Source organism: Malurus melanocephalus, unplaced genomic scaffold (genome assembly GCF_030028575.1).
Source record: "Malurus melanocephalus ecotype Western Australia unplaced genomic scaffold, MMel_1.1 scaffold_992, whole genome shotgun sequence".
NCBI classification, from domain to species: domain Eukaryota; kingdom Metazoa; phylum Chordata; class Aves; order Passeriformes; family Maluridae; genus Malurus; species Malurus melanocephalus.
In genome coordinates, this window is record NW_026624224.1 from 12,540 (window position 1) to 37,738 (window position 25,199).

General features: G+C 45.5%; 1 protein-coding gene across 1 annotated transcript in view; it reads left to right on the top strand.

Moving 5' to 3' along the window:
* The first annotated feature begins 6,967 nt into the window (after positions 1 to 6,967).
* ERGIC1 (endoplasmic reticulum-golgi intermediate compartment 1) overlaps positions 6,968 to 25,199 on the top strand; it is a 57,987-nt gene continuing 39,755 nt past the window's right edge. The window contains exon 1 of the mRNA XM_057386552.1: positions 6,968 to 7,295. Within this exon, the coding sequence (XP_057242535.1) occupies positions 7,276 to 7,295 (20 nt within the window). The 5' untranslated portion in view covers positions 6,968 to 7,275. The remainder of the gene's footprint in view (positions 7,296 to 25,199) is intronic.

Below are 25,199 nucleotides of genomic sequence, written 5' to 3' on the forward strand. Positions count from 1 at the left end.
ACATCTCCTCTTAGCTTCTGCCATGACCTGAAATTCATCCTCATCCCCAGGATCCTGCACAGGCCTGCCTACAYGTGTGCTCTCATTCATTCCCCATTCCCTTCTGCTGGGTATTCCCTTCTCCAGCAGTTTGTCTTTGTTCATTCCTATCTTTCCAAGCTCCCTTACGTGCTCTGTGTCTTCCAGTGCTCTCCTCACYCCCATCCCAAGCCCACACCTTGGGACAGTCACCACTTTGGAGGCTCTGCTTGGCCAAGTGGTGATGGCTGGAGCTGGCCCCAAGGATGGATGCTGGATTGGATCCTGAGGCATTTGGAGTTCAGCACCCAAAATTAACCCAACTCCAAATCTGAGGCCAGATGCTGCTTCAAAGGGCAAAGGGGAATGACTTGAAACTGAAAGAGAATAGGTTTGGATTGGATATGAGGAAGAAATTCTTTGCTGTGAGGGTGGGGAGCCCTGGCACAGGGTGCCCAGAGAAGCTGTGGCTGTCCCTGGATCCCTGGAAGTGTCCAAGATCAGGCTGGACACTGGGGCTTGGAGCACCTGGGACAGTGGAAGGTGTCCCTGAAGATAAAACAAGGCCAGAGTCAATGATTTCTGCCTTAATCCATTAGAGGGTTAATAAAACCTCTTTATAAAATATTTTTCTTTGGCCACGCCCTGATTTCTGCAACAGATTCCTTAGCACTGACAAAACCTCCCCAATCCACTGACCATCATCACAGCAGTGCCAAGAGACCGAGCGAGAATGAGGAAAACACAAATCTCATTTGCAGCAGAGGCAGCAATTAAAAATCCATATCCTTACTATGAAAAAGATGAAAAAAAAAACCAAAGGTAAGTATTTCTTGTGTGTAATGTCCCATTGGGCTTACTCAGCTACACAATATCTAGAGGAAATCACTGAGAACGCTGATAAGGAGGCAGAGAGGACATGCCAAAAGCGAGTCAGGGAATTCAACATCTCACGCACAGGGCTGGCTCCAGAGGGTCAAAGGATGGGAGAGAACCCACTCAGCTGCAGGAGCAGCAAGATTTGGCAAGGCTTCCAAGGAAACTTCCAGAGCCTTGTTTGAAAAGTTCCTCCTTGTCAAGTGGTTGTTTTGGTTCATTTGTTTTTTGGTTCATTTGTTTGCTTGAAGGCCTTTGTGCGGTCCCAGTGCTGCTCAATCCCCCCACACTCGCTCTGCTCTATCAAACTGATTTCCATGCACTGCTGGCCATGGGCAGAGCTGGGCACAGAGCTGACTGGGTGTCTGAGCTGGCTTCCACAGCTCTACCTGGGCAGAGCCACCCATTCAGAGAGGTTTCATGCTCGGTGCAGTGAGCCAGGAGCAGCATCCCCATCCCCTGCGCCCACTGAGAGCCCGCAGMGTCTCTGGGAGAGATCCAAAACAGCACTCAGGCACCAAAGTGCAACTCATGCAGACTGCTGGCGCCTGTGCTCAGAGAGCAGCCCAGGGAAGCTCTGCCTGCCCTCCTGGGCTCCCTSAGATGCCCTAAGTGCCCACAGCTCCTGGGGAATGCTCCCCGAGGTGCCCACAGGTCTGGCGCCTTTTCGTGCCCCTCTGCTCCTGGTGAGCTCAGTTCCCTCAGCTGCTCCTCTCCTGGAAAAATCAGTGGGRATTTGTCAGGAAGGTCTTCAAAGCCTTTCAGTTTCCCAGGCATGTTGTGCCCAGCAGAAGGGAACTCTCAGGAGTGCTTGTAGGTATTGAAATTAGTGAGCCATGGACCCCTTCTCCAGTGTTTCCAAGGAAAAAGCCCCAACCAGACTCCCTCACCCCACACCAGAAATTCTGCACTTCTGGCTACACAGTAGCTCAACCTTCAGGGGATGGCCAGAGCACATTTTTCTCCCTTCCCTTCGTGCCCTCAAATTTCTCCGTTTTTCAGAGGTCCAGATCTGTCTTCCAGGGAAGTGCTCTCCAGCACTCAGTGAGTATTTAAAGCACAGGGGTGCCTCATCTCCCAGGTTTATTTTCACTGACAAGCATAATGGAGATGTCGATGCCAGACGTGTTACCTAAGCCCACAAGCAAACACTTTGAGGTCCTGTGTGAGTTTTTTTACAGTGAGGCATTCAGAGCTCCCCTTCTCCTGAGTATTTCCTCCTGGCTGACACAGGAATCTCACCGCTCAAGTGTGCAGGCTCAGGGCACTCGAGTCCTTCAGGTCCTGGCTCTGAACTYATTTCTCTCCAGTGAATAGGGAAYTTAAGGCATTTRACTCACTGGAGAGCATGAGAATCARGTTCYAATCCCCAACTCAACCTYCCTTTGCTGCTAATCCCAAATCTCTTTGAGATCTGGCCCTCTCAGTGTTCAAAGTCCCYGATAGAGGATTTCTCCCTGGTTAACTGTTAACTTGAATCTGCCTTTGGCCATGACCTTTGCTCAGGTGATTGCAGACTCCTGAAGTGCACTGAACACTCACCACTCCAGGGATATTGTACAAACYATGAGGTAAGCCTGGGACAGGGCCTGCAATTTCCTTGTGGCGTTCATTTCCACAGTGGAAAAAGAAATAAAATACAGTTAAACATTCTGCTCGCTGTGACTTTCCCACAGCAAATTCCTGGCACCCAAAAYGTGCCAGGAAACAGGCTTGAGAAGAGGCAATTTGTGTGAAAAGAAAGGCAAAATTTCTTGGGTTTTAAGAGTGGTAGATTCCCTTCAGCATTGCTCAATGATGTGATTGCCCATTATCACAGGACAAGGAAGAGGCCACAGAACTTCTTCTTCATACATCTTCTGTGCAGAAGTGGCTGCACAGAACCTCTTCTCCATACTCAAACACACACATCAGCTGTACCCGTCCCTGYGATGGAAAAATCAGCAGATTATCTCTTCTGCTTATTGAGCAGGAAGAAGAGAGGTTGTTATGTCTTCTCAAGGAAAAAAACAGTCAATAAAAAAAAGGAACCTAGGCATTAAATTGAGTAGGTACTCGTTTATACTCTTGTGTATTTTAAGTCCAATCTCACAAAAATAAATGGACAGTGTAATTTATGTGAGTGTGATAAACACACTACACTGTGACAAGAGTTTAAGACAACATTTAAGGCTTGATTYCTTTGTTCCCCGGAATTTGGAAAGTACTGCCAACATGTAGCTTACCCAAATCCTAAAAGGAAGGGCTGAACTTTCATTACTGATTATACTTAGCACAGCGCTTGTGTTTGAATTCTTCACCTCCATGCGCATCCTGTTCCTTCAGAAAGGTTTCCTCACACGCTGTTATTTATATTTTTCAAACGCTTTGTAACCTTTTTCTCTCCATTCTCTGCAATGTTTTTTCCTTTTCCTGAGCGGCAGTTGGGCTCAGGGCAGCCAGGGCCACACCCTGCAGAACACAACACATAATCGAGGGCACACCCTRAGGAGAAATGCGCTCACTCCAATTCCCAGCCCACCCCGACACGAATSGCGAATAAAAGCACCGGGGGAAATGTCCCCGGGTGAGCCCGAACAAAAGCCACGGGGCAGCTTTTGGTTCTGCTTTTTTTTTTTTTTTTAATTTTTACAGGGCTCTGTAGAAGAAGGGGCATCAGTGAATAAGCGCTGCACCTTCCTCAGAGTCATCTCGCATTCCCAATTGATGAACGAAGCCTGATTGAGCCGAAGGATGACTGTGTGTACCCAGCTTTACCTTCAGCAAACAGTGCTGCTCATGACCCAGTCACAGCACCGACTGTGAGCTCCCAAAGCAGGAGCCAGAGGCGAAAATAAAACTCAGCYGTGTGTAAGGAATCACAACAAACAAAAGAGGAAATCATGTATGTGAGTGTTGCAGGGTGTTATATCACCCCAAAGCCGTGCTGAACAGGGAACGATGGAGGTTTGGCTTTTTTTGGGAAAGAGAAGACTTTGAGATTACAAAATAGASATAAGTAAAATTCATAGAATTGTAGAATCATGGAATATGGCTGGTTTGGAAAGGATTGTCCAACCCAGCTGCCCCTCCGGAGGAAGTTCCACAAGGTCTCCCCTCAGTCTCCTCCCAGGCTGAATTATCAAGGATTAATATAAACTCTATAAATTAACTTCATTAATGTGAAGTTAAAACTTAAAAATAGCATAACAACTGGAGATGAAGAATATCCCAGAAACCTGGACATGAATCATTTTACCTGCATAAACAACTTTATTAAATAAAGAACCAGGAAGATGATTCAAATAAAGAGTTTTTTTGGGCACTGGAAGGAGGTACCAGTTTTGTTCTTGTGAGGCATTAGTCAGGAAGTCAGAGAGACTCATCCATGATCTGATTTATCTRTAAGAAAGCGAACTGGAATGAGGAAAATGTTCTTTTTTTGCAAGAAGAATTATGAACACAGAATTAGGACTGAAGGGATTTSTTTGCTAATTTAGAACTGAAGCTGATCTTTTACTGAACTGAAGGTGAGTCAATTCATCCTTCTGCTTTGGTTTCTTGGTTATTAAAGAGTTCTGAAAATACGGACTTAGTGGTTTCAGAGCAGGAGTTTGGCTCAATGAATGTTCCCAAAGCAATCTGAAGAAAAACGAGAGTTTGAAGTCTACTGTTGTCAGAAAAAGTTTGGTTTATTGTTCCCATGAGAAAGAAAATTGACTTTGCAATCAGTTGTCAGTATCAGTTTGCTCATTGCAGTTGTGATGGTGGGACATGCACCTCGAATAAACCCCTTTTAGTTCCCATTCTAGCCCACAACATGAGCTCAGCTGCCGCACCCAGCTGGACTGGGGACAAATTCCTGTTCTTATCTGCAGCTCGATAGAAGCCTTATGTAATYAAACAGCATTGTGACGAGGGTCTTATCTCAGGCCATTAACTTCTTCTTCCCTTGGCAAGGATGTGAGCGAGCTGGACCCAACTGCAGAGCTGCTCTGAGCCCGTTCCCTTCTCCAGTTTGACCTTTTAGTGCGAAATAAAACCCCCACGACGTGAGCTCTCTCTGTGCTGCGTTCTCGAGACTCTTCAAGGCCACCTCCAGATTTATCTACAGTACAAGTGAAGAACTTTTGCAAAGCCTTCAGCACTCTCTTGGCTCCTGGGAGAGCTGATGCCTCTGCACAGGACAGTTAATAACAGCTAGTGATGCCGGGGCCTTGCCAGGAGCTCGGCTGGGTTGTGTAACCACCTCGACAGGCGCTGTTTGTTTTGGTTTTTTTCCACTASACATCGTCCCCGCTGGCTATGCCTGTGCAATCGTTTGACCTCATGAGAGATGGGAATTGTCTCATTAATTTCAGCGGGCTGCTCAGGTTTGGAGCACAATGCAAAGTGGAACCATTTGGTGGCTGATCTGTTCGCAATCTGCTGAATATGCTCGCACAATGCAGTTGGGTAATTTAGGTGTCTGAGATCAAACAAACCCCCCAAACAATTAAGTATTTTTATCTATTCCCTGGGGACTTTCTGAGGGATTGTGCCATGTTATCTCATACTTGGGATTCCTCCATTTTAGTTTTTCATATTACCAGCRTGAATTATTACCTCTTTCTTTGAATGAAAATGGTATAGATTAACAGCTCAGACTCTTCAGTAGTTTTTCTCTGCTTGTTTCAAGCTGAATTTCTTTATTTTTTAAGCAGGTATGGGCCTAGCTTCTGTGTAAAAGGAAAAAAAAAATTGAAAAATGTGCATCTCTAAGTAAAGAGATGACGACAGCAGGAGGAAGAGGAAGAAAGGTGCAGAATCAATTAGAAATGCAGCATGCTGCACAGAGCATACTCAGATTGCTGACAATTCCCTCTTGCTCCTGCCCCGCTTTTAGACTTAAAAGGCCAGAATAGCTGCAGTTTGTTCCAGCAGCGCAGTCTAACATGCACTGTACGTGAGTGATGGTGACTCTGAACACAGAATCACTCTGCCTGCAGCAAAACCTCCCAGAGGGATGCTGTTAGCTGGTGATAAATGATGGGAAGCAACAGGAACGGTGCATGGGGCAGTGCAGGATTAGCCACGAGCATTGCTCTGAAGCTGGCAGAGAAAGGCATGGTGGCAAAATGGAAACACTGGGGAAATGTCTCATCTAACAATTGGGGAGCTTTTTCTTACTTTAATCCCTTGTCTCCAGTAAAACTGGAAAAAAGTATTTCCAAGAGCAAGTGAAAGAGCCATGGTGGCCCTAAAGAAGCTCATCACAGAATCCTGGGATGGTTTGGGTTGGAAGGGGCCTTAAAGCTCTTATTGTTCCATCCCCTGCCATGGCAGGGACATTTCCCACCATCCCAGGGTGCTCCAAACCCCAATGTCCAGCCTGGCCTTGGGCACTGCCACGGATCCAGGGGCAGCCACAGCTTCTCTGGGCACCCTGTGCCAAGGCTCCCCACCCTCAGAGGGAGAATTTCTTCCTAATATCTAAGCAAACCTTAACGGGCACACAGAGATGGAGGTGTGGGTGTTCCTCCTTCCTTTGTGGGCACTTGCAAGTGTGAGACTTTCCCCCGTCTGTCACCRTGGCTTGGCTCTGTCCCCAGACACTGCATTCCCTGGCACAGGCTGGCATCACTGTGATGCTGAGAGTGCAAATGATGCAGGACAAAGCCTGAAACACCTCACTCACCCTTCTGAGCGGCCACACTCTATTCTGGAGCTGCAGGAGMTGGGAAAGGGGCTCAGCCTGGAGCAAAGGGGGATCAGGGGGGACCTTGTGGCTCTGCACAACTCCCTGACAGGAGGGGGCAGCCGGGGGGGATTTGGGATCTGATCCCAGGAACAGGGACAGGAGGAGAGGGAACGGCCTCAGGCTGGGCTGGGGAGGGGCAGGGGGGACATCAGCAGGAATTTCCCCATGGAAAGGGTGCTCAGGATTGGCAGGGGCTGCCCAGGGAGGTTTGGAGTGCCCATCCCTGGAGGTGGCACTGAGTGCTCTGGGCTGGGGACACGGTGGGGATGGGRGCACAAGCTGGACTCGCTGACTTTGAAACTCTTTTTCTAACCCAAATAATTCCGTGACTCCGCGCTCGGAGCCGCGGGGCTGAGCGGAGCACGGAGCGGGCACCGAGCGGAACCGCGCCGCGGGGAGCTCCGCGGACCCTGTCACCGCCCGCATCCCGAATCATTCACCCCAAATCCTTCACCCCTGATCCCTCCGGGAAGCCGGCTCCCCGTAACCCGGCGGCGGAAGCCCCGGCCGGCCCTGCCGCCCAATGGGCTGGGGCTGCGCGGCGCCGGGGCCGGGGCCGGGGCCGTCACTTCCTGGCCCTGCAGCCGCCGGCAGCGAGCCCTCAGCCGGGCCCGGGGGGCGGCGGCGCCCGCAGCCCGCCCGCCACCACCGCCACCACCACCATGCCCTTTGATTTCAGGAGGTGAGTCGGCGACAGTCGCGACAGAGCCCGCCCGATCCGCGGGGAACGAGCGGCCGCACCGCGCCGCTCTGCGCCCCGCCCGCGGACACGCGTGGGATGGGATGGGATGGGAGCGGGCATGGATGGATGGATGGATGGAGGGATGGATGGATGGATGGATGGATGGATGAGGTGTGGGCATGAAAGGGCAGTGCAAAGAGGGAGGCTGTCCCCAGCCAGCGGCTGGCGCTCCGTATTGCGGTTCCATCGAGCCCAAGGGGTGCGTGGAGCTCGGGGCTCCTGCCGCAGGAGCGCGGGGTGATGGATGCGGTGTTGGGGTGGAGGTGCTGGGCTGCTGATCATCTCCCGCAGGAGTCTGGGGTCTCACAGCAGATTAGGGGGGCGCTTTTTGTGGTGGGGCTCCTGCAGTACCTTTAGAAGGTCGTGGTGGAGTTCCTTATAGTGGGGTTCCCACGGCAGCTTTAGGGCATCATTCATCATAGTGAGTCTCCCCCGGTAGCATTAAAGAATCATTTTTTATGGTGGGGCTCCCACAGCAGCTTTAGGAGATCACAGTGGGGTTCTCACAGTGACTTTAGGGGGTCCCTCTTAGGGTGGAGCTCCCAGAGCATCTTTAGGATTCACTCTTTACAGAGGGGCTCCCAYGGGAGGATTCATGTGCAGAAGCTGTGCCACGTGTCCGATGGCTCAGAACCAACATCAACGCCTCCACCTTTGGTTTTGGCATTTCGAGCAGGTGCAAATTGTAGGATTTGGCCTTTCTGTGGGGCTCCTGCATCCCCTGGGCCAGAGCAGTGTCAGGTGCCAAAGCAGAAGTGAAAAAGACCCCTCTGACTRAAATGGAGCCAAAATAGCAACTGTCGGTTTGTTTTCTTTTTTGAGCTCTTCATGAACAATTTGCACCTTTCCAAGYTCAGAGATGCCAAAGGGAAGATGCACAGATGAGTTTTCTCATACAGATTTTACTACAACGTGAATATGACAATAAAAAATACATGCATTTTTTGGGAATATACAGTTGTTGCCTAGTCATTTCCATGTAGGATCATCGTGACCCCTACCTGTGCACCCCTCTGAGATGGGAAGTGGTGATAATGCAGTTTTGTTTTGTTTTCTTTTCTTTTTTAGTTTTCCCAGACAAAAGTTGTGCATTCTATTTCTGCTGTAATTCTAAACCAGGCCTCTCATTTATACAGGCTAACAGGATCTTGTGTGATCCATTGTTGAACACGGAGGCAGTTGCTTCTGAATGAAAACTTGCTGAAGCTGGAAACAGCATCTGCTGGATCATGTGGGATCCGGGGCCCAAAGCCTCGTTTCTGCTTTTGTGTAAAATTTGATAGAAAWATCCTTCTCAGCTTTGGAGACTTTTCTGCCAGCTGCGAATCCTATTGCCATCCATTTTCAGACTTGTAAAATACGTGAACAATAAGGCTGTGGCTGTCACTTTGTAATAGCAGATAAAGAAAATGTTATTTCCGATGTCTTTGAAAATGTAATTTTTGTTGGGTCTCAGAATGTGCATGAGGAAAYACTGGCTCACCAAGAGCATAATCATCTTAAGAGACAGCACCRGTGCTTCACTGTGGAACAGAACAAAGACACTGAGTAAAAGCTGAATTGCAGGGTTTGTGTTAATGAGTTGCAAAAACAGACATCAGTTCAGATCTGTGTTTTAAAGATTCACGATTGCAAATAACTCCTTTGTCATTCAGATTGGAGGATTAGAAATAGACACTTCAAAGCTCTTTCTCAAGTAATGTCAGCTCACTGAGGTTCAGCTTTTCTGCAAAGGTGAATTTTTCAGAGGCTGCCGTTGATAACAGGAATTTTATATTTAAGGTACCGAGGAACTATTGTCACGTGCAACAAACCACTTTCCTSTTTTAGAAGCACGAACAGAGTTCAGGACCAAAAGGTTGGCAAAGGTTACAGCCCTTTTTAGCTGTTGTGGTTTTTTTTTTATATTGCAGGCAGTGGAACAAACTCTGAGGCTGGAAAATTCTACTGTTGTAGGTAAAGTACTGTGCACATGTTAAAAAAATGTACAGGTGCATTCCTGACAAATCTAGAACATGCAATACAAGGCTCTTAGAGAAATAAGTTTGCCACCTTGAGTAAGTTTCTGAATGAAGAAAAGACATTTTCATCATGTGAAATGTAAGGGCTTTTTTCAGAGATTTCAGCTGGGTGTTCTCTTTGGTAGGGACAATTTGGCACCCTGTCTTCCACATACTTATTTATTATTAGAGGTTTGGATTGTTAAGAAACGTTTAACAGTGCCCCTGCCTATCTTCTAGAGTCCAAAATTCTAAGTGGAAAGGTGATGTGTTCTTCTGGAGGCTGCAGATTTCACAGATCTGTGTTGTATCTGGAGGAATCCTGTCCTTAGCTGCTGTGCCACAGCATTTGGGAAGGCAAGGTCTTGTTGTTCTGTTCCCCCCTCATTTAGAGCTCTATTTTTGATATTTCAGATATCAAAATCAGGTATTTGACATCAGGTGTAGAGAGGGGTATTGTAGACCAGGTGGAAGTTTAGGCTTTGAGCTCTGTCTCCAGACAAAGGAGCTCTAAGAGGAATAGACTGCCCAAATCTCATCTGGAAATGATGGAGACACAAATGAGGAGTAATTAAAACAACCCATGACCAAAAGTATCCCTATTCTTCACCAACTAAAAGTCAAAGAAATAATTTACTTCCACAGGACTAAATCTCTTTGCTTTCTGTTACACTTAGCCAGATTGAAAAACTGAAATTGTTCCAAAATTTTCCTTGGAAGTTGTCTCCTTTGGTCAGTCTGATATGGAAGTAGCTTGGTTTGTTACTTGTACTTTTTTGTACAATTTTTCTTTTTCTGTAGGACTTGTGTTTTCTTGGCTTATCAGTGGTTCCCTTTCCTAATACAAAATGCATTTAATTCAYAAATAAAACAATATTTTCACAGTGATCTCACATGAACAGTAATTATTCCGTCCCGAGTATTTTTAGGTTTTTAATAATACTTAGCATTTACCTAATGCCTTTCATTTTTCAAAGCATTTCATTCCCACTAATCCCCCCCAGCCCTGCTGTGATGTTGGTACAGAACCAAATTTTCACCTTCCAGATTGGAGCCTTCAGTACAGATCTGCTCAGTGCATGTCACAAGGCATCAACCCTCCTACAGAACTACTAAATCAGTTTGCATTTCCAGAAGTTCTTCCCCATTTTGTAACAGCCTGAAAGAGAGAGACAGATTTTTCCTTCTTGCCCATCTCCTTGGTTTTTTGGAGCTTGTGTCAGCAAAGCAGCTTTGTACGTGTTTGATTGAGGATTTGGGGTTTTCTCCCTGGAGCTGGAAGGGTATTTCCCCTTTGAGCCTTTAAGATGCAGTGTCRCCTGCACTCTTAAAACCTCTGAGGATGGTTAAAATCTTAATTAGATTAAACTCTATAAGCTTGGGTCATCTTGAGTGGTGATTGTGGGCCGGCCAGAAGGGTTCCCACATGTTGTGTGATCTCATGAGCAGGAGGCTGAGCTGCTGCTGGAACTCCAGAGCTGCTGCTGGGGCTTCAGATTGCTCAGGTATTGAGATTTACACACTGAAAATGAGAATTGCAGATGTAAAAATGAAGTGATTCCCTTGCAATGAAGGTGGAGAGAAGTGTTGCTTCAAATTCTCTTGGTTCTGGTGGGTTTTTTTTGCACCTGCCTATTTGCATGGAAGGGTTCCTGGTGGGTTTGTAAGATACTGAAACTTCTGAATCATGGTGACTTCAATTGGTTACACTGAGAAAAACTAAAATAGACTACTCTGAAATCAAGTTTTTGTTCTAATTTTGGGTAATTCACAGTTGTGCCCTGGCCAGGTGTTTGGTATGAAGTGGCAAATAACTGTGAATCCTTATTTTTATGTGCAACTGAGAAATTCARAATTTATTTCCCACAGTTAATCATTGTGATGCTTTCAGCAGGGTTTTTTAATTGTTCCTTGTTTGGTTTTGGGGCTTGGTTGTTTTTTTTTTCTACAATGTGATAACCTGTATGAAGTAACAGTGTGCTGTACCCGGATTTTGCAGGTCATGGGAAAGGAGCCAGGCTTAGAAAGGATTTAGATTTAAATTCTGATCTAAAGTGGAAGGCAAAAACTCTWACTCCATCTGCACAGTCCAACAGGCCCCCACTGTCAGCTGTTCTTTGGCATGTTTGTGATAAATGAAATTTTAATGTGGGTGTTCTGATTCAGACCTATGGATCATTTTTATTGTTTGGGACACAGGCAGGTCTTCAGSTTCTGAAGGTTTTTTTTAAATCAAATTGTTGAGTCTTAACTGAAGCTGACACACTTCAACCTTACTGCTCTTAGGAGAGGGAGTGTGCTTGGTTTTAAATTAGACCTARGAGTTGTGATGGTGAAAAAGCAAACTGATGTTCAAACTTGTGACCTGGCACAGTTGTGGAATCGATTGCTGACCAGATTAATGAGCACCAGCCAGGAGATTTTTTGGTAATTTTGAGTCTGGAGAAAAATCTRTTCCAAACTAAGCAACCCCTTGGATAACTTCTCATTTATTTGTGACCTTAAGGCAGATAACTTGATTTTAGTCTTCAGTCTTCAGAAAAAAAGAAACAAAACTGTCTTTCATGATCGCTCCATTTTTCTTTTGGCAGGTTGGGGAGGGTCACAACTGAAAAATCCTGCCAAAAGAAAAAGGGGGCATCGTAAAAGACAGCTTTGTTCCTTCTTTTCTGAAGCCTAAAATGAAGTTATTTGCCTTAAGCTCACAAATAGATGAGAAGTTGTCCAAGGGGTTGCTTAGTTTGGAAAAGGTTTTTCTCCATAGACCCAGAATCACCTAAAATCTCCTGGTTTGTAGTCATTAGTCTGGTCAGGAATCGATTTCACAACTGTGCCAGGTCACAGGTCTGAGATCAGTTTGCCTGTTCACCATCACAACTCTCAGGTCATATTTAAACCCAAACATACTTGTTTTGCTAAGAGCAGTAAAGCTGCAATGATTTTGTTCAAAATATTAATTTCTGCATGGGGTTGAGCTGGTGGACATCACTGCCTAAATTAATGTCTGGGGGCCATAGCACAGCTCTGTTTTGGGTATTTACAGATTCACAGATTTCCAGACTGATTTTATCCTTCAGGCTTCAGAAAAGAAGGAACCAAGCTGTCTTTCATGGTCGCCCCATTTTTCTTTTGGCATGTTTGGGAGGGTCACAACAATCTTTCTGTAGCCCTTCAACTTGTCTGGAATTTGTTTGCCCTGTGTTTGAGCGCTTGCCAGTTGTTAAGCAGAAATGTTACAGGATTTCAGAATCACAGAGTATTCAGAGTTGGCAGGGACCCACAAGGATCATCGAGTCCATCTTTTTTAAGTGATTTTTTTTTTTTTTTTGCCATGTCCACCTCCATCGCAAGGGACTCATTTCATTGTTACACCTGTAAAATTACAGAATTAAAATTACAGAATTAAAATTACAGAATTAAAATTACACTTCCACTGCATAATCCTCAATACCTGAGCAGTCTGAAGTGCCATGCCAGGCACGATTGGCACTGCACTGTGATGGACTGAGCTCATTCCAGCAGTAACTACATTTCCATCCCCACCTGCAGCCACGTCTGGAGAGCCCATTCCAGCTCAAATTGTGCAAGCTCGCTGGTAAACAACCCTTGCCAGTGCTATTGCTGCCACCTTACGTAATGACCAACGTGCATTTGGGTGCCAGGCAGTGCCATGACTAATTTGGCTCAACAATAGCCCTTTGAGGGCACCTGAGAAAATTATTCTGCAGTCACAGCAGTCAGATGGGCGAGCAGAACTGGACAGACAGAGTCCATTGATGTTTGTGCCACAAATAACTGATTATACGTGTGTAAATATTTCTCCCCAAGTCTCCCTAGTGCATCATTTCTCTCAAAATATCGTTGGAGTAGAGATTTTTATCCTGAGTAAGTAGGGAAATATTAAASTCTGGCTTTGTAGGAAAGTTTTGCATTGTTCCTTCTGAACTTTTAAGTGTCSTCCTTTGTTCAATCCTGGGTGACACAGATGGTTCCTTCATGCCATCATAGTTTCTTGCTGTGAAAATGACTGAATCACACTGTAAACAGAGCTGAAGCAATGCCACCAGCCTGCACTGGGAAGCTGTGCACGTTGTTGAGCTTGTATTTTGAAGTGTGCTGGTGTATTTTGTAGTTCAGATGGTGGAGGTGGTGAGAAAAGAATAGTCTTGCAGTGAACAAAGGAGTGGAGAATCATCTGTTTTTCTTGTCTCCTATCCAAGCACAAGCCCTGAAGTGATGTCTAGGTATTCCTGCACAGAGCCAGCTGCTCTCGAATGGAAAACTTGGTCTGCCAAAAAAAAAATTAACCACAGCCTTGCCACAATCTGCAAAATCTTCCTTATATTGAAATGTTTGAGTATTTTAATAGAAAATCTTAATTACATTGAAATGTCTGAGTATTTTAATAGAAAATCTTCATTACATTGAAATGTCTGAGTATTTCAGTAGAAAATCTTATTTATACTGAAATGTCTTTAGTGTTTGAGTAGTAATCATGGTAGACACAAGGTGCAGTTGGCCAGTGCAGTTCATTGCTGGAATTGTGCACGTTTGGATGTTTGCTTTTATGTTTGGGGTTTTTTTTAAGAATGTTTCCAAATGAGGTGTATTTAGTTTAATTCAGAGAAGCCAGAAAGATTGGCAYGTAACAGAAGAGACTTCAAAATGCTGTGCAGGGTTTCAGGATTTCAGGAGGTCATGGTTGCTTTATGTTTATTTAACAACCATATCTTAAGGCAGATCCTTTGCTTTCCAAATTGTCCATGTCTCTAGACCATGATCTGCCCCTAAAACATCAGTAATGGAAATGTGCTTTTATATTTTTGATAAAGTGAAGTCTTGAATGTTTGCTCAGATTTTGTGTCACKCTAAATCAAACATGACCCAACTGCYCTGAAATCTRAATGTGGTTGCTGCATTATAACAGGTTGTATCTCTTGGGTCTGGATCATTTTATGTTTTTTTAATGATGTTTCTTAGAAATTGTGTCAAACAAGGAGCTTGGCTTGGAAGCCAGGTGATGTAGAAAGATTGTACTTGCTTGTAGGTAACGCACTGACATGCAAATAAAAGACAGGACTGAGTTGTAGGAGTTTGTAGAGAAATCGTTGTCTCCTTAGGTTGGAATTTAAACGGGAGAACCTGAGCTGGTCACTGTGGAGTTACTGATGTTCTGGAAAAATACAGTTATATTTGAATCCCCTGTATTGGGTGGGAGTTTCTCTTACTGATCTGGAGAAATCTCTCTGTGCAGTAGATATRGATTGGCCTGTGTGCTTTTGAGGGAAGCCTTATGAATATGGARTTGTTTTCTTCACACATCCCTCTCTCCCCTTTTTCCAATTCCCCAGATGTCACATTTGTTCATGCTCTTTTGTACCCATCTCTGATTTTTGTGCTGAGAAAGCGCAGCTGGGACTTAAACCASAAAGCAACTTCCACAAATAAAACCTGCACATTTCTGATGCTAAAATCATTCTTACCAGATCTTGTTTCAAGGTGTTCAGCAGTACAAAGCAGCAGCAAAGCCTTGATATTTTGTGATTCCTGGAAGCTGTGCAAAGACTATGGTGCAGCTGTTTGTTTTCCATTGTGTAGGTAAATTCTTGGAAAGCTCAGTCCAGCTTTGATTTTTTTTTTCAGTGCCTGCTGCAGATCAGGACTTGTTTGTGGGAAGGGAATGTGGCAGGAGGTTGAGATCCCTGAGCTGGCAGGTGTCACCTTGGAAAAGGGGGAGATGTTCAAGGGGATCATGAAGAAATGCTGGGATGTGCTGGGGAGCTGCTGGAACCAGAAGCTCTGGGCCAGGAAGGGTTACAGGCAGCTTCTGGCRTTCAAATATCTGAACAATTTGCTCGGTTTGGGGAGCAGCCATAGATGTTTCATGCTCTTCCCCATTCTCTGTGTTGTCCAGAAAATGCTGCTCCCACTCAGGAATACAATGGCTCTCACAGTCCAGCAAAGGGCTGGATCCCTTTAAATACCACTCCCCTTACTTGGATTTTTAGTTCATGACACTTCTCTCCTGTTTTGATGAAGCACAGTGTAATTTGCTCACTTTATTAAAAATACATTTCTCTTCCATCGTTCATTTTGACACCTGCTTCACTGCCTAAAAGGAAATAAAATGCTTGCTGGCAGGGCTCCACCTTTGAGTATTTGAGATGATACTTTCCTCCTCCTCTTAATTGCCTTTGGAATATGTTTGAGCCTAACATTTTATTTTGAAAGGAAAAGAAAAGTGATGTACAGCTTCCTGTCTTCCATCCTTCAGTGTCACCTAAAATAGTTGCACTTTTGGCATATTGCAGCAATACAATTGCTGTGTGTATTCCTGAGAGAACGGGATTGATACTCACTGAAAGAAAAAAAAGCAGAAAATTTGGAATGTGGTTGACAAAAAGGTGTTCTGCAGGACAGCACAATGGAACACAGAGCTGGCAGAAAGAAGGAAAAATGAGAACTGGCTTCTTGGAAAGGAACCAATCTAAGTGGGAGCAGAATGTATGAATTTTCATGCCTTTTTTCAGCGGCTGCTGTGAGGATTCGTAGTGTTTTGTCCTAGAAATAAATRGGTTTGTTTTTCTGTCCCTATGCAGATCCTGTACCTGCTAAGTAGCCAGCAGRCCAGATGACATAATGGGCTCAGGGTGATGCCTCCCAGGTTCTCTCAGCCCCTTTCCCTAAATGTCCAGTTAGCCAAAGGCTGGATTATATAATTAATGACAGTCCTCCTGGCCTAGCCTTGTTTTCTTGTTCTCAGTACTCCTCCTTGTTTCAGACACTTCCTCTGTTGGTTTCATTATGTTCTTGGAGCTAGAATTAAGAGGGAGGAGCTGGCTGGCAAGGAAACCTATTCCTGCATTTCACTCCTGGCTTTAAAAGTGTGGAGAGTCACAGGTCAAAAAAAAAAAAATCCTGTTTGCTTTGAAAACCAGTGTGATGTTGTGAGTGAGAAGTCAGTCATACTGAAAATTTGAAAATTGCAGTCTTCACCTTCTTGCAGTGCAGAGAAACTGGTTTAAAACTCCACCACCCCCTCCACCTCCCTGTCTGGTCCTTCTCATATCAGACTTTGCTCAGAGTAGTGGAGGATGAAACATTTCCCATGTAATTGTGCAGCCTGGAGGGTTTGTCCGGTGGTTTTGCAGTGTTCATGGCCATTGTGAATTCGGACTGGCTGATTGCTCAATGGTATATGTGTTATCTGCTGTTACGAGGGTGTTAATCCTATAAAATGTGCTAATAACTGCTTGCTGTTTACAAGTATCGGCTTATTAGTCGGGCTTTGGATCTGTGTTTGCATCTCCAGCTCACACTCAGGGCCAGGCTTTGGTGTTTGTGTATTCCGTGTTTATTTTTGGTGTGAAACTGAGATTAGCAGAGTCACTTATCTTACTTTGCACATGCTTCAAAGTTTGTGTCCCARTTCACAGAACCATCGACATTGTTCCTAAATTTGCCTGGTGCTGAACCCAGCTCAGCTCTTGCACAGCAAGTCCAGTYTGTTTTCCTAAAGTTTTCCTAAAGCCACCTTCCTGCTGCTTTCCTTGTACAGACCTTCAAAGGATCACAGGATTACAGAATGTTCTGAGCTGAAAGGACCTACAAGGGTCATGGATCCAGCTCCTGGATCAGATCCCCCAAAAATCCCTGGCAGCACTGTCCCAACGCTCCTGGAGCTCTGGGACCATTCCCTGGGGAGCCTGGGCAGTGCCAGCACCCTCTGGAGACAGAAGAATCTTTCCCTGAGATCCACCCTAAAATCTCGCCAGCACAGCCATCCTTTGGGGAAAGAACCTTTCCCTGATGCCCACCCTAAAATCCCCTTAACACAACCACCCTTTGGAGAAAAGAACCTCTCCCTAATATCCACCCTAAAATCCTCCAACACAACCACTCTTTGGGGAAAGAACTTTCCTCCATATATACCCTAAAATCTCCTTAACACAGCCATCATTTGGGGAAAGAACTTTACCTAATACCCACCCTAAAATCCCCCTAACACAACCACCCATTGGAGAAAACAACCTTTCCCTAATATCGACCCTGAAAATCCCCCCAACACAACCATTCTTTGGAGAAAGAACTTTCCCTGATATCCACCCTAAAATCCTCCCAACACAGCCATCCTTTGGAGAAAACCTTTCCCTGATACCAACCCTAAAATCCCCCCAACAACCACTCTTTGGAGAAAGAACTTTTCCTGATATCCACCCTAAAATCCCCCAGCACCGTTCCTTCCAGTAGCACCTGGAGCTTTGCTCCGTTTTCCTTGCCACATTTGCACTTTTCCATCTGCAGATTCCCAATACTTGAGGCCAGGTGGGCAGATGTCAGCAGGTGCTGCTGTGCAGAACGAACAAAACCAGAGAGGAAAGATGAAATGGAGTGGAAGGGGAATTAGGGAATGAGTCAGTGCTGGGAGCAGAACAAATCCAGCTCTGTTGGCTCCCCGTGCTCATCCCGGCTATGGGATCACAGCTTTGCTCTCCCCGAGCTGTCCTGAGCTGCTCCCTGCACATTATGTTCTCATCTGCCAGCGGACAGGAAACGTAGAAATGTCATCTAAACAAAGAATTAGCAGAATGAAGGGTTTAAAGTCAGTAGTTCCTATTTTCTGCCCCTGCTGCTGACTTCCGACCATTGTTTGCCCATTCATTTAAATGGATTTCACCTACTTGGTTGGATTGGAAGGAGAGTTATTGCTTTTTATTGTCTCTGCTGGGTTGGAGGAGCTGAGTGTTCTTGCAGAGTTGTCAGAAAAAACAGCTAAAGAAAGGATTTCGGGATGAAATCTTGAGCTAATATTTCTCAATGAAAATAGGAAAAATAGTGCTTTCTACACATGTGCAGAGTAAGGCATAAGAATTAAGCAGCTCTACCTCTTTGGACTGTTTTAAGAATGAATTTAAGTGTGTAGAAATTCTTTCTTTGCCAGGTCTGTGGAGCAAAACTGGAGATTTTTGCCCAGCACAGGTACAGCAAGGACCAYRGGAAGCTGACAATGGAAATGGAAARTGGAAGTTGAAATGAAATARGGGGAGTTGGAACTCACTGCTTTTTTSGGGTGAAGTGAGGAAAGCATTGCTTAAAAAGGATAGGCTTTTCTTTACATTTCCCCAATTAAAGCCCATCCTTTCCTGGTTCAGAGATTTGGTCCAAAGGGCTGGGCAGACCAGGTCTGATTTTTTTCTGTAGTATCCTCTGGCACCTGGGGGGCATAATCCAGCCCAGGGCATTGCTGAGCCATGGAATGGGGGAGCTGATCTTTTGGGAATGGGGGAGCTGATCTTTTGGGAATGGAGGAGCTGATCTTTGGGGAATGGAGGAGCTGATCTTTGGGGAATGGAGGAGCTGATCTTTTGGGAATGGGGGAGCTGATCTTTGGGGAATTGGGGAGCTGATCTTTTGGGAATGGGGGAGCTGATCTTTCCGGAACAGGGGAGCTGATCTTTTGGGACTGTGGGAGCTGATCTTTCCGGAATGGGGGAGCTGATCTTTTGGGACTGTGGGAGCTGATCTTTTGGTACTGTGGGAGCTGATCTTTCCGGAATAGGGGAGCTGATCTTTCCGGCCATCTCTGCACACCCCAGCTGTCACACTGCTGAATTCAATCAATTTAACCAGTAAAGAGGTTAATCTTTTTATCTCTGCTCCTGGGCACAGTTCTAGGGATGTTTTAAACAACTGTGAGCAGTGAAACTCCCCCCAACTACTTCAGACAGGCGTCTAGGATTTTATTGTTATTTTTTAAGTAAATGGTATTTTGCTAATCAAAAGAGCGCCGTGTGTGCAAACCTGAGTCAGCTGTGCTGTTTGTTCTACCTCTGCATTTCCCTCAGCTTGAGCTGTCACACTGAAAGCTAAATTGGTGGCTTTAGATGTATCCATTTTACAGAAGGAACAGCTTTGCTTTTCAAGATCTTACCACGAGTGTCTGGTGTGCTTTGTAGGAGGGAACAAAGCCAGAAAAGCGTGTTCTGAGGGAAKTACCTGCCTGCCTTTGCTGTGTGTCTGAGCCTGCTTGGTTTTATTTGCAGCTCAGAAGAGGTTAAAAGCCACCTGAGTGCTGCTCCTCAGCTGGTGTGGCTGGGCTCCTGCTCCTGTTGACAGAGCTGGGATGAATTGTCCCAAAGTCATTGTTTGGGAGCAGTGACCCAAGGAAAGAGAGGATCAGTTGCTGCCTGTTGACCAGCTTGGAAAGTCTTAGCAAAGTGATTGGATTTTTGATTTTAAATCTATTTTTTCAGTCACTGGAGTATTCTCTATACCTGCTTAATTTATCTTATTTTTTTCTATAACCATCTTTGTCCAGAGGCAGCAATTTCACAGGAGAGGTCCGGTTGGAAGGGACYACAGTTACAGCCTGAGAATCTGGTTTAATTCATATTTATTATATTTATTTCTGGCTACTGGGGAGAGGATGGGAAGAACCATCCTTGGGTGTTCCAGGTCACAAAATCCCACATGTTGAGCTGCAGGGGCTTTTCTCTGGGGCACTCCTAATTTTTAAGCTTTGCCCAGATGAGCAGAGAAGCTGCCTGAGGATTTAGCAGAGCACACTGAAATGCTCTCTCTCACTGAGCAGCATGCCTCTGCTGGGAAGGTTTCTCTAGAAATACCACTGGGGATTAAAATTAAACCCAGGGCGTTTCCATCTGGCCATGTCTCCAGCTTGAGTGATGCTGGCAGAGCTTCCTTTTGGTACCATCAGTTCACATGGAAAATAACCAGTATGGCCTGGGTTTTTTTCCTCCCCAAGCTGCGTTGGTTTGGGGAGGGCAAGAAGAGAAGTTTTTGAGACAAACATGATGGTTAATTAAACGCTGATCTCCTCTTTGCAACACCAACCTCCTGTGAGGYGTTCCTGGAGAGAGAAGATGGAGTCTGTTTGTGCACAGTCATCTCTGAATGTCAGATGGACTTCATCCAACTTCTGTTTACCTCTGCTGAGTTTCTCTCTGCTTCCCATGGCCTCTTTAARGACGATGAAGCGTTTTATGCAAAGTGAATTGCTGGATTCTCAGCTGTAATTGAGATCTCTGCTAAGAGCCTTAATRGGAGCAGGTATTGAATGAATCACAGTCCATAAACTCTCCTGCTGTCTCCAGGGATGGCTCTTCWGCAGGAATATGAGGGAATAAAGCTGGACATCCTCTGGACTGTTCAGAACCATGGTTCCAGCTCATTTCATGTGCACTCAGACGTGTTTCCTCAAGTGTGGCCAAGGTTCCTCATTCTCTTCTTGCTTCACACCTGCCTTGGTTTCCTGAATTGCTACTGCAGCCCTTCTGTCGTGAAATTAAACTTCAAAATACACCCAGTTATACAGATCTTGTGGAATCAGATGCATCAGGTGTGTAGGTCCTGGRGGAAAAGCAAATAAAGGGGATGGAACCAACCACCCCTGGAATGCAGCAATAACAAAAAGGTTCAAGGAGACAGATAGGAAATGGCAAGAGGAAGAACAGAAGTRTGTCGAGTGACAAATCCCAAGGTTATGTCCTTGTTTACAGGGAAAACTAATCCTCAGAGTTGAGGATGATTCGTCTCTTTAAAGGCACTTAAATAGAAATTGTAGTTGGCTGGGTTCACTGATATCTGCACAGAGTAATTATAGAGGCTGCTGTCATTCTGAGGGATGTGGCCTAAAAATGAATTTGTTTAGAATGTCTAAATGATAGACGCTCTCAAGGAAAAAAGGCGGTGGGTGTTTTCAAGCCTGTTATCAGACAGAGCTGCCTCAAAGTGACYCTTATCAAAAACCAGATGCATGCTGGCATAGCCTTGACTGTCCAGGGCTGGCTTTTGCACCTGCCTTACTCTCTGCATATCTTCCACAGTGCTGTTGGGGTTTTTTTTTATGTTGTTTTCATGAAAAGCAGTCTGGATTTTTGTTTGGAATGAATGAATGTTCCTAGAAATGCACAGTGCAGCAGCTTTTCTATCCACCTGACGAAAAAAACAATATAACCAAGTGCTTTATCTTCTTTTGACAAAAAGCACCTTATTATTTTTTATTGGAAGACTGAGTTTCTCAAAACTTAACATGTCTGTGTCATTTCTTGAATGGGGCAAGTACAGCATGTAAGGGTAGAAATTCTCTATTCCACGGTGTAACTGGGTTTACTGGTGAGTGTGTAATGAGTGGGYTTTGTAAAGGACAGGCAGGCTCTTTGTTTAGTGAGGAATTGCTGTGTGTTTGTGACTCCTTGAGATTTGGGGTTTRCAGGCACCCTCTGATCCCCTTTCCTTTGGTTGGCAAGGAGGACTTGACAAATGGGGCAAACCAGCAGCGATGTTTCACTGGAATTTATCTCCAGTTGGCAGCTCCTTGCTGATAAATGGGGAGGGACATTACCAGAAACAGAAGGGTAAACAACCCCCAGTAACTGCTTTAACCAGCTTGTGTTCCCTCTGCAAGGGCAAGGAAATATCTGTGCATGTAATAGTTCCTCAAAGGCCAACTTGGTCTTCTTTGTAGAGCACAGAACACTGCCTAAAAATGTGCTGTGAGTTGGTGTGCCAGGTTTGGAGCAAAAAGGAGAGTGGTTTTGGTGTGACAGCCCCACAGTTTTCAGAAGGGCTGTGAAAAGACAGACTCATTYCTGCCTTCTGACTTAGGAGTGAATGAATTGTCCTGCAGGTACATAAATACCGTGTGAGAGGAGGGATCTCCATGAAATCTGAGTGGCACAGCCTGAATCCACAGCCTCCACTGAAGGGCTGAAGAGAGGGGTTGTTATTTCTTCATTTCTTTGCTGTCTTTTCAGCTGGAGCCCTTGGCTGAGGGTTTTGTTGATCCAGAAGCCATCTCAGCCTGGAAAGGTGCATTATTCTTTATTTCCTCCCTATGTCTATGTGTCAGAGGTGCTTTGCCTTTCTCTTTTTCAACCTGCAGCCCATCTCTTTCTCAGGGAAGTTGTGTTTCTTATGGAGATGGGAACAATCCATTTCTGCTGGCCCTAAACCCCTTTTTTTCAGAATCCCAGAATCCCAGGATGGGTCAGGTTGGAAGGGACCACATTGGGCCAATGGTTCCACCCCCTGTGTCCAAACAGATCTGGAATATCCCCAGTGAGAGGACCCTCAAAAATTAACATTTTCTCTCTATAATTTTAAATTCCTCCTTTGAGTAGCTCAGTCACTTCTACTGTGGGAATTTCAATTGTTTGGTTCATTTTGTAGTGAAGTTGTGTTTCTGCTGGAAAATGTGTTGTCCCTGCAGGTCACTTGGAGTCAGGTTATTTGTTAGTGAAACAAATGAGTTCAGCAGCACCAGGCTGTCGCTTTTATTCAGAGATCTCCGAGCTCCTGATGTGTAATAAAATCAAGGTGGTTGTTCACTCTGAGTAATGTCACCAGGAATTAGTGACCTCAGCTCCAAACGTGGTATCTGCTGAAAAATAGCTGCCACACTTCTCACAGCTGGTGAATTTGGGAGGTGGAGAATCGAGTGTTGCTTCAACACCTGCATTTTTGGGGTGAATCACAGCCAGGGACCCTTTCTGCTGAGCCARGATGATTTACAGAGCTGACCTGCTCTGAGTGGAATGGCACCCATGATTCTGATTGGGCTTTGATTTTTTTTTTTTTTTAATCTTTGACATCAAAAAGGTAATTTTCTGTAATGAATGCTCACATCCCCTGACTTTCAGGATGTGCTGAAGTACCTAAAACAGAGCCAGTGTGCTTCCAAAAGAAGATCAGTGTTTAAATGTTTGGTTCTCCTGGGGAAAAACATAATCTGTCTGAAGAACAAAACCATTTTTCCCCATCTGTGAGCATTGAAGCTGAATTTCTGTTGTGAAAGGGACAAAAATGACTCTTTTGCTGCTGATTTGCAGTGCCTGAATTATGATCTGTGACCAAGTGCCCCATGAGAATGTGTTACACGTCTGCTTGGTTAACTGGAATCCAAATTACAGTCTGAGAGCTCCAAACCAGCCTTTCCCTGRCCCCTCAGGTCAATCAGTAAAACCAGACCTTGCAGAAGATTACATGGGAACATCACTCCAGAGCTGCTGCTGTGTCTTTGCAGRGATTCCACACCAYTCATCAGTAATTTTGGGRGAAATTCAGCCCTGGGTGCYATGGCTGGTGCATTCCCCCTTTTTGTTCCAGTAAGGTTTGGCAAATGTTGGAAAATGAAGGAGGAATGCGTGGTTTTCCTTCTCTGATATGAGCTGCTTTGAGTGCCAGAGTTTCCTTTTGCTTCAGGACATCCAAATTTAACCAGCATCTAGTTGGTTCTACTTAAAAGTTTTTGGGGTTTTTTAATTGCCTCACATTCTTTGCTTCTGGCTCATGAAGAAGTGAACAGCATCTTATGGAGATGTTACAAAATCTCTTCTCAGATTCCAGAGATGTCAGAGAGGATTTTTCTGTTTGGAGGTGTGGAACTCTTCGGTGAAATAATGTATTTATTACTTCATTTCCTGAACTATTTCAGGTCCAAACTTGAGACTGTTCAAGTGGATGTAAAGCCCTGGCAGGAAGCCCTGCCTGTGGCAGCTCCTGCTGAGGATGAGCTCATCCTTTCTCAGGGCAGGCAGGTGAAGCTTCAACTCCAGAAAAAACAGAGTTTGGGTTCTCTGCTGTCAGTCAGAGCTCAGGTGAGACCCCACCTGCAGAGCACAGGAGGGACCTGGAGCTGCTGGAGAGAACCCAGAGAGGCTCCAGGATGGGCAGAGGGATGGAGCAGCTCTGCTGGGAGGAAAGGCTGGGAGAGCTGGGATTGTTCAGTCTGGAGAGGAGAAACTCTGGGGTGAGCTCATTGTGGTCTTGCAGGACCTGAAGGGAACCCACAGGAGAGATGGAGAGAGACTTGTTGCATGGGATGGAGTGACAGGACAGGGAAAATGGCTTTATATTGACAGAGAGCAGGGGTAGATGGGATGTTGTGAAGGGATTGTTCCCTGGGAGGGTGGGAAAGTTGCCCAGAGGAGCTGTGGCTGTCCCCTGGATCCCTGGCAGTGCCCAAGGCCAGCCTGGATGGGGTTTGGAGCATCCTGGGACAGTGAAAGGTGTCCCTGCCATGGTGGGGGATTGAAACGAAATAATCCTTAAGGTCCCTTCCAATCCAAACCATTGTGGGGTTCTATGATGTGCTTCTGCCTGAAGAACAAATTGGGACTATCAGCAGCCCATGTAGACCAGGTGCAGCTTTGGAAATCCCTCCGACAGGTACTGGTCCTTGGAATCTGCCCCTCTTTTGTTTGGCTCTTTGAGATCACCCACCTGGATCTCACCTCACTATTTCCAAGAGGGCTGGGCACTCCTGTCCATCCTCACACCTGGCTTGACCACCCAAAATTTTGCAGATTCTCTATTTGAACCCAGTTAGGAATGATCCTGTGCTGGTCTCCTCCACCATGCTGTTTTACCAGTTTGTTGACATGCCCACCAGGAAGGTGAGAAGGTTTTTTGCCTGTCCTTTCAGTTCTTGGATTGACCGCAAAGTGCTGCAGCATTCCCTCACCTTAGTTCTGACTGTTGGTTCCTACMAACCTCTGACAAAGGCCAAACAGCCTTTTTTTAATTTCTTTGTTTGCAGTCCTGCTGTCCATTGAAAGAAAGGACACCATAGATGTGTCAGGAAATTCCTTTGTTGTGCTGATGACAGCCTGGTTCTATCTTTAGCCTCATATTCTGGAATCACAAGGCCCAGCCTTCCCTTTATGAGAACACTTAGGACCCAGAGGAAGAACTTTCCTAGCAGCAAGTTGCTTGTTTCCACTCTCAAACGATRCTAATTGATTAACTCGAAGATACGACTTCTCCTTACAAGTCTTGCCTTACTCAGGSGAGGAAGAAAGCTGCCAAAAGCTAAATATAAACA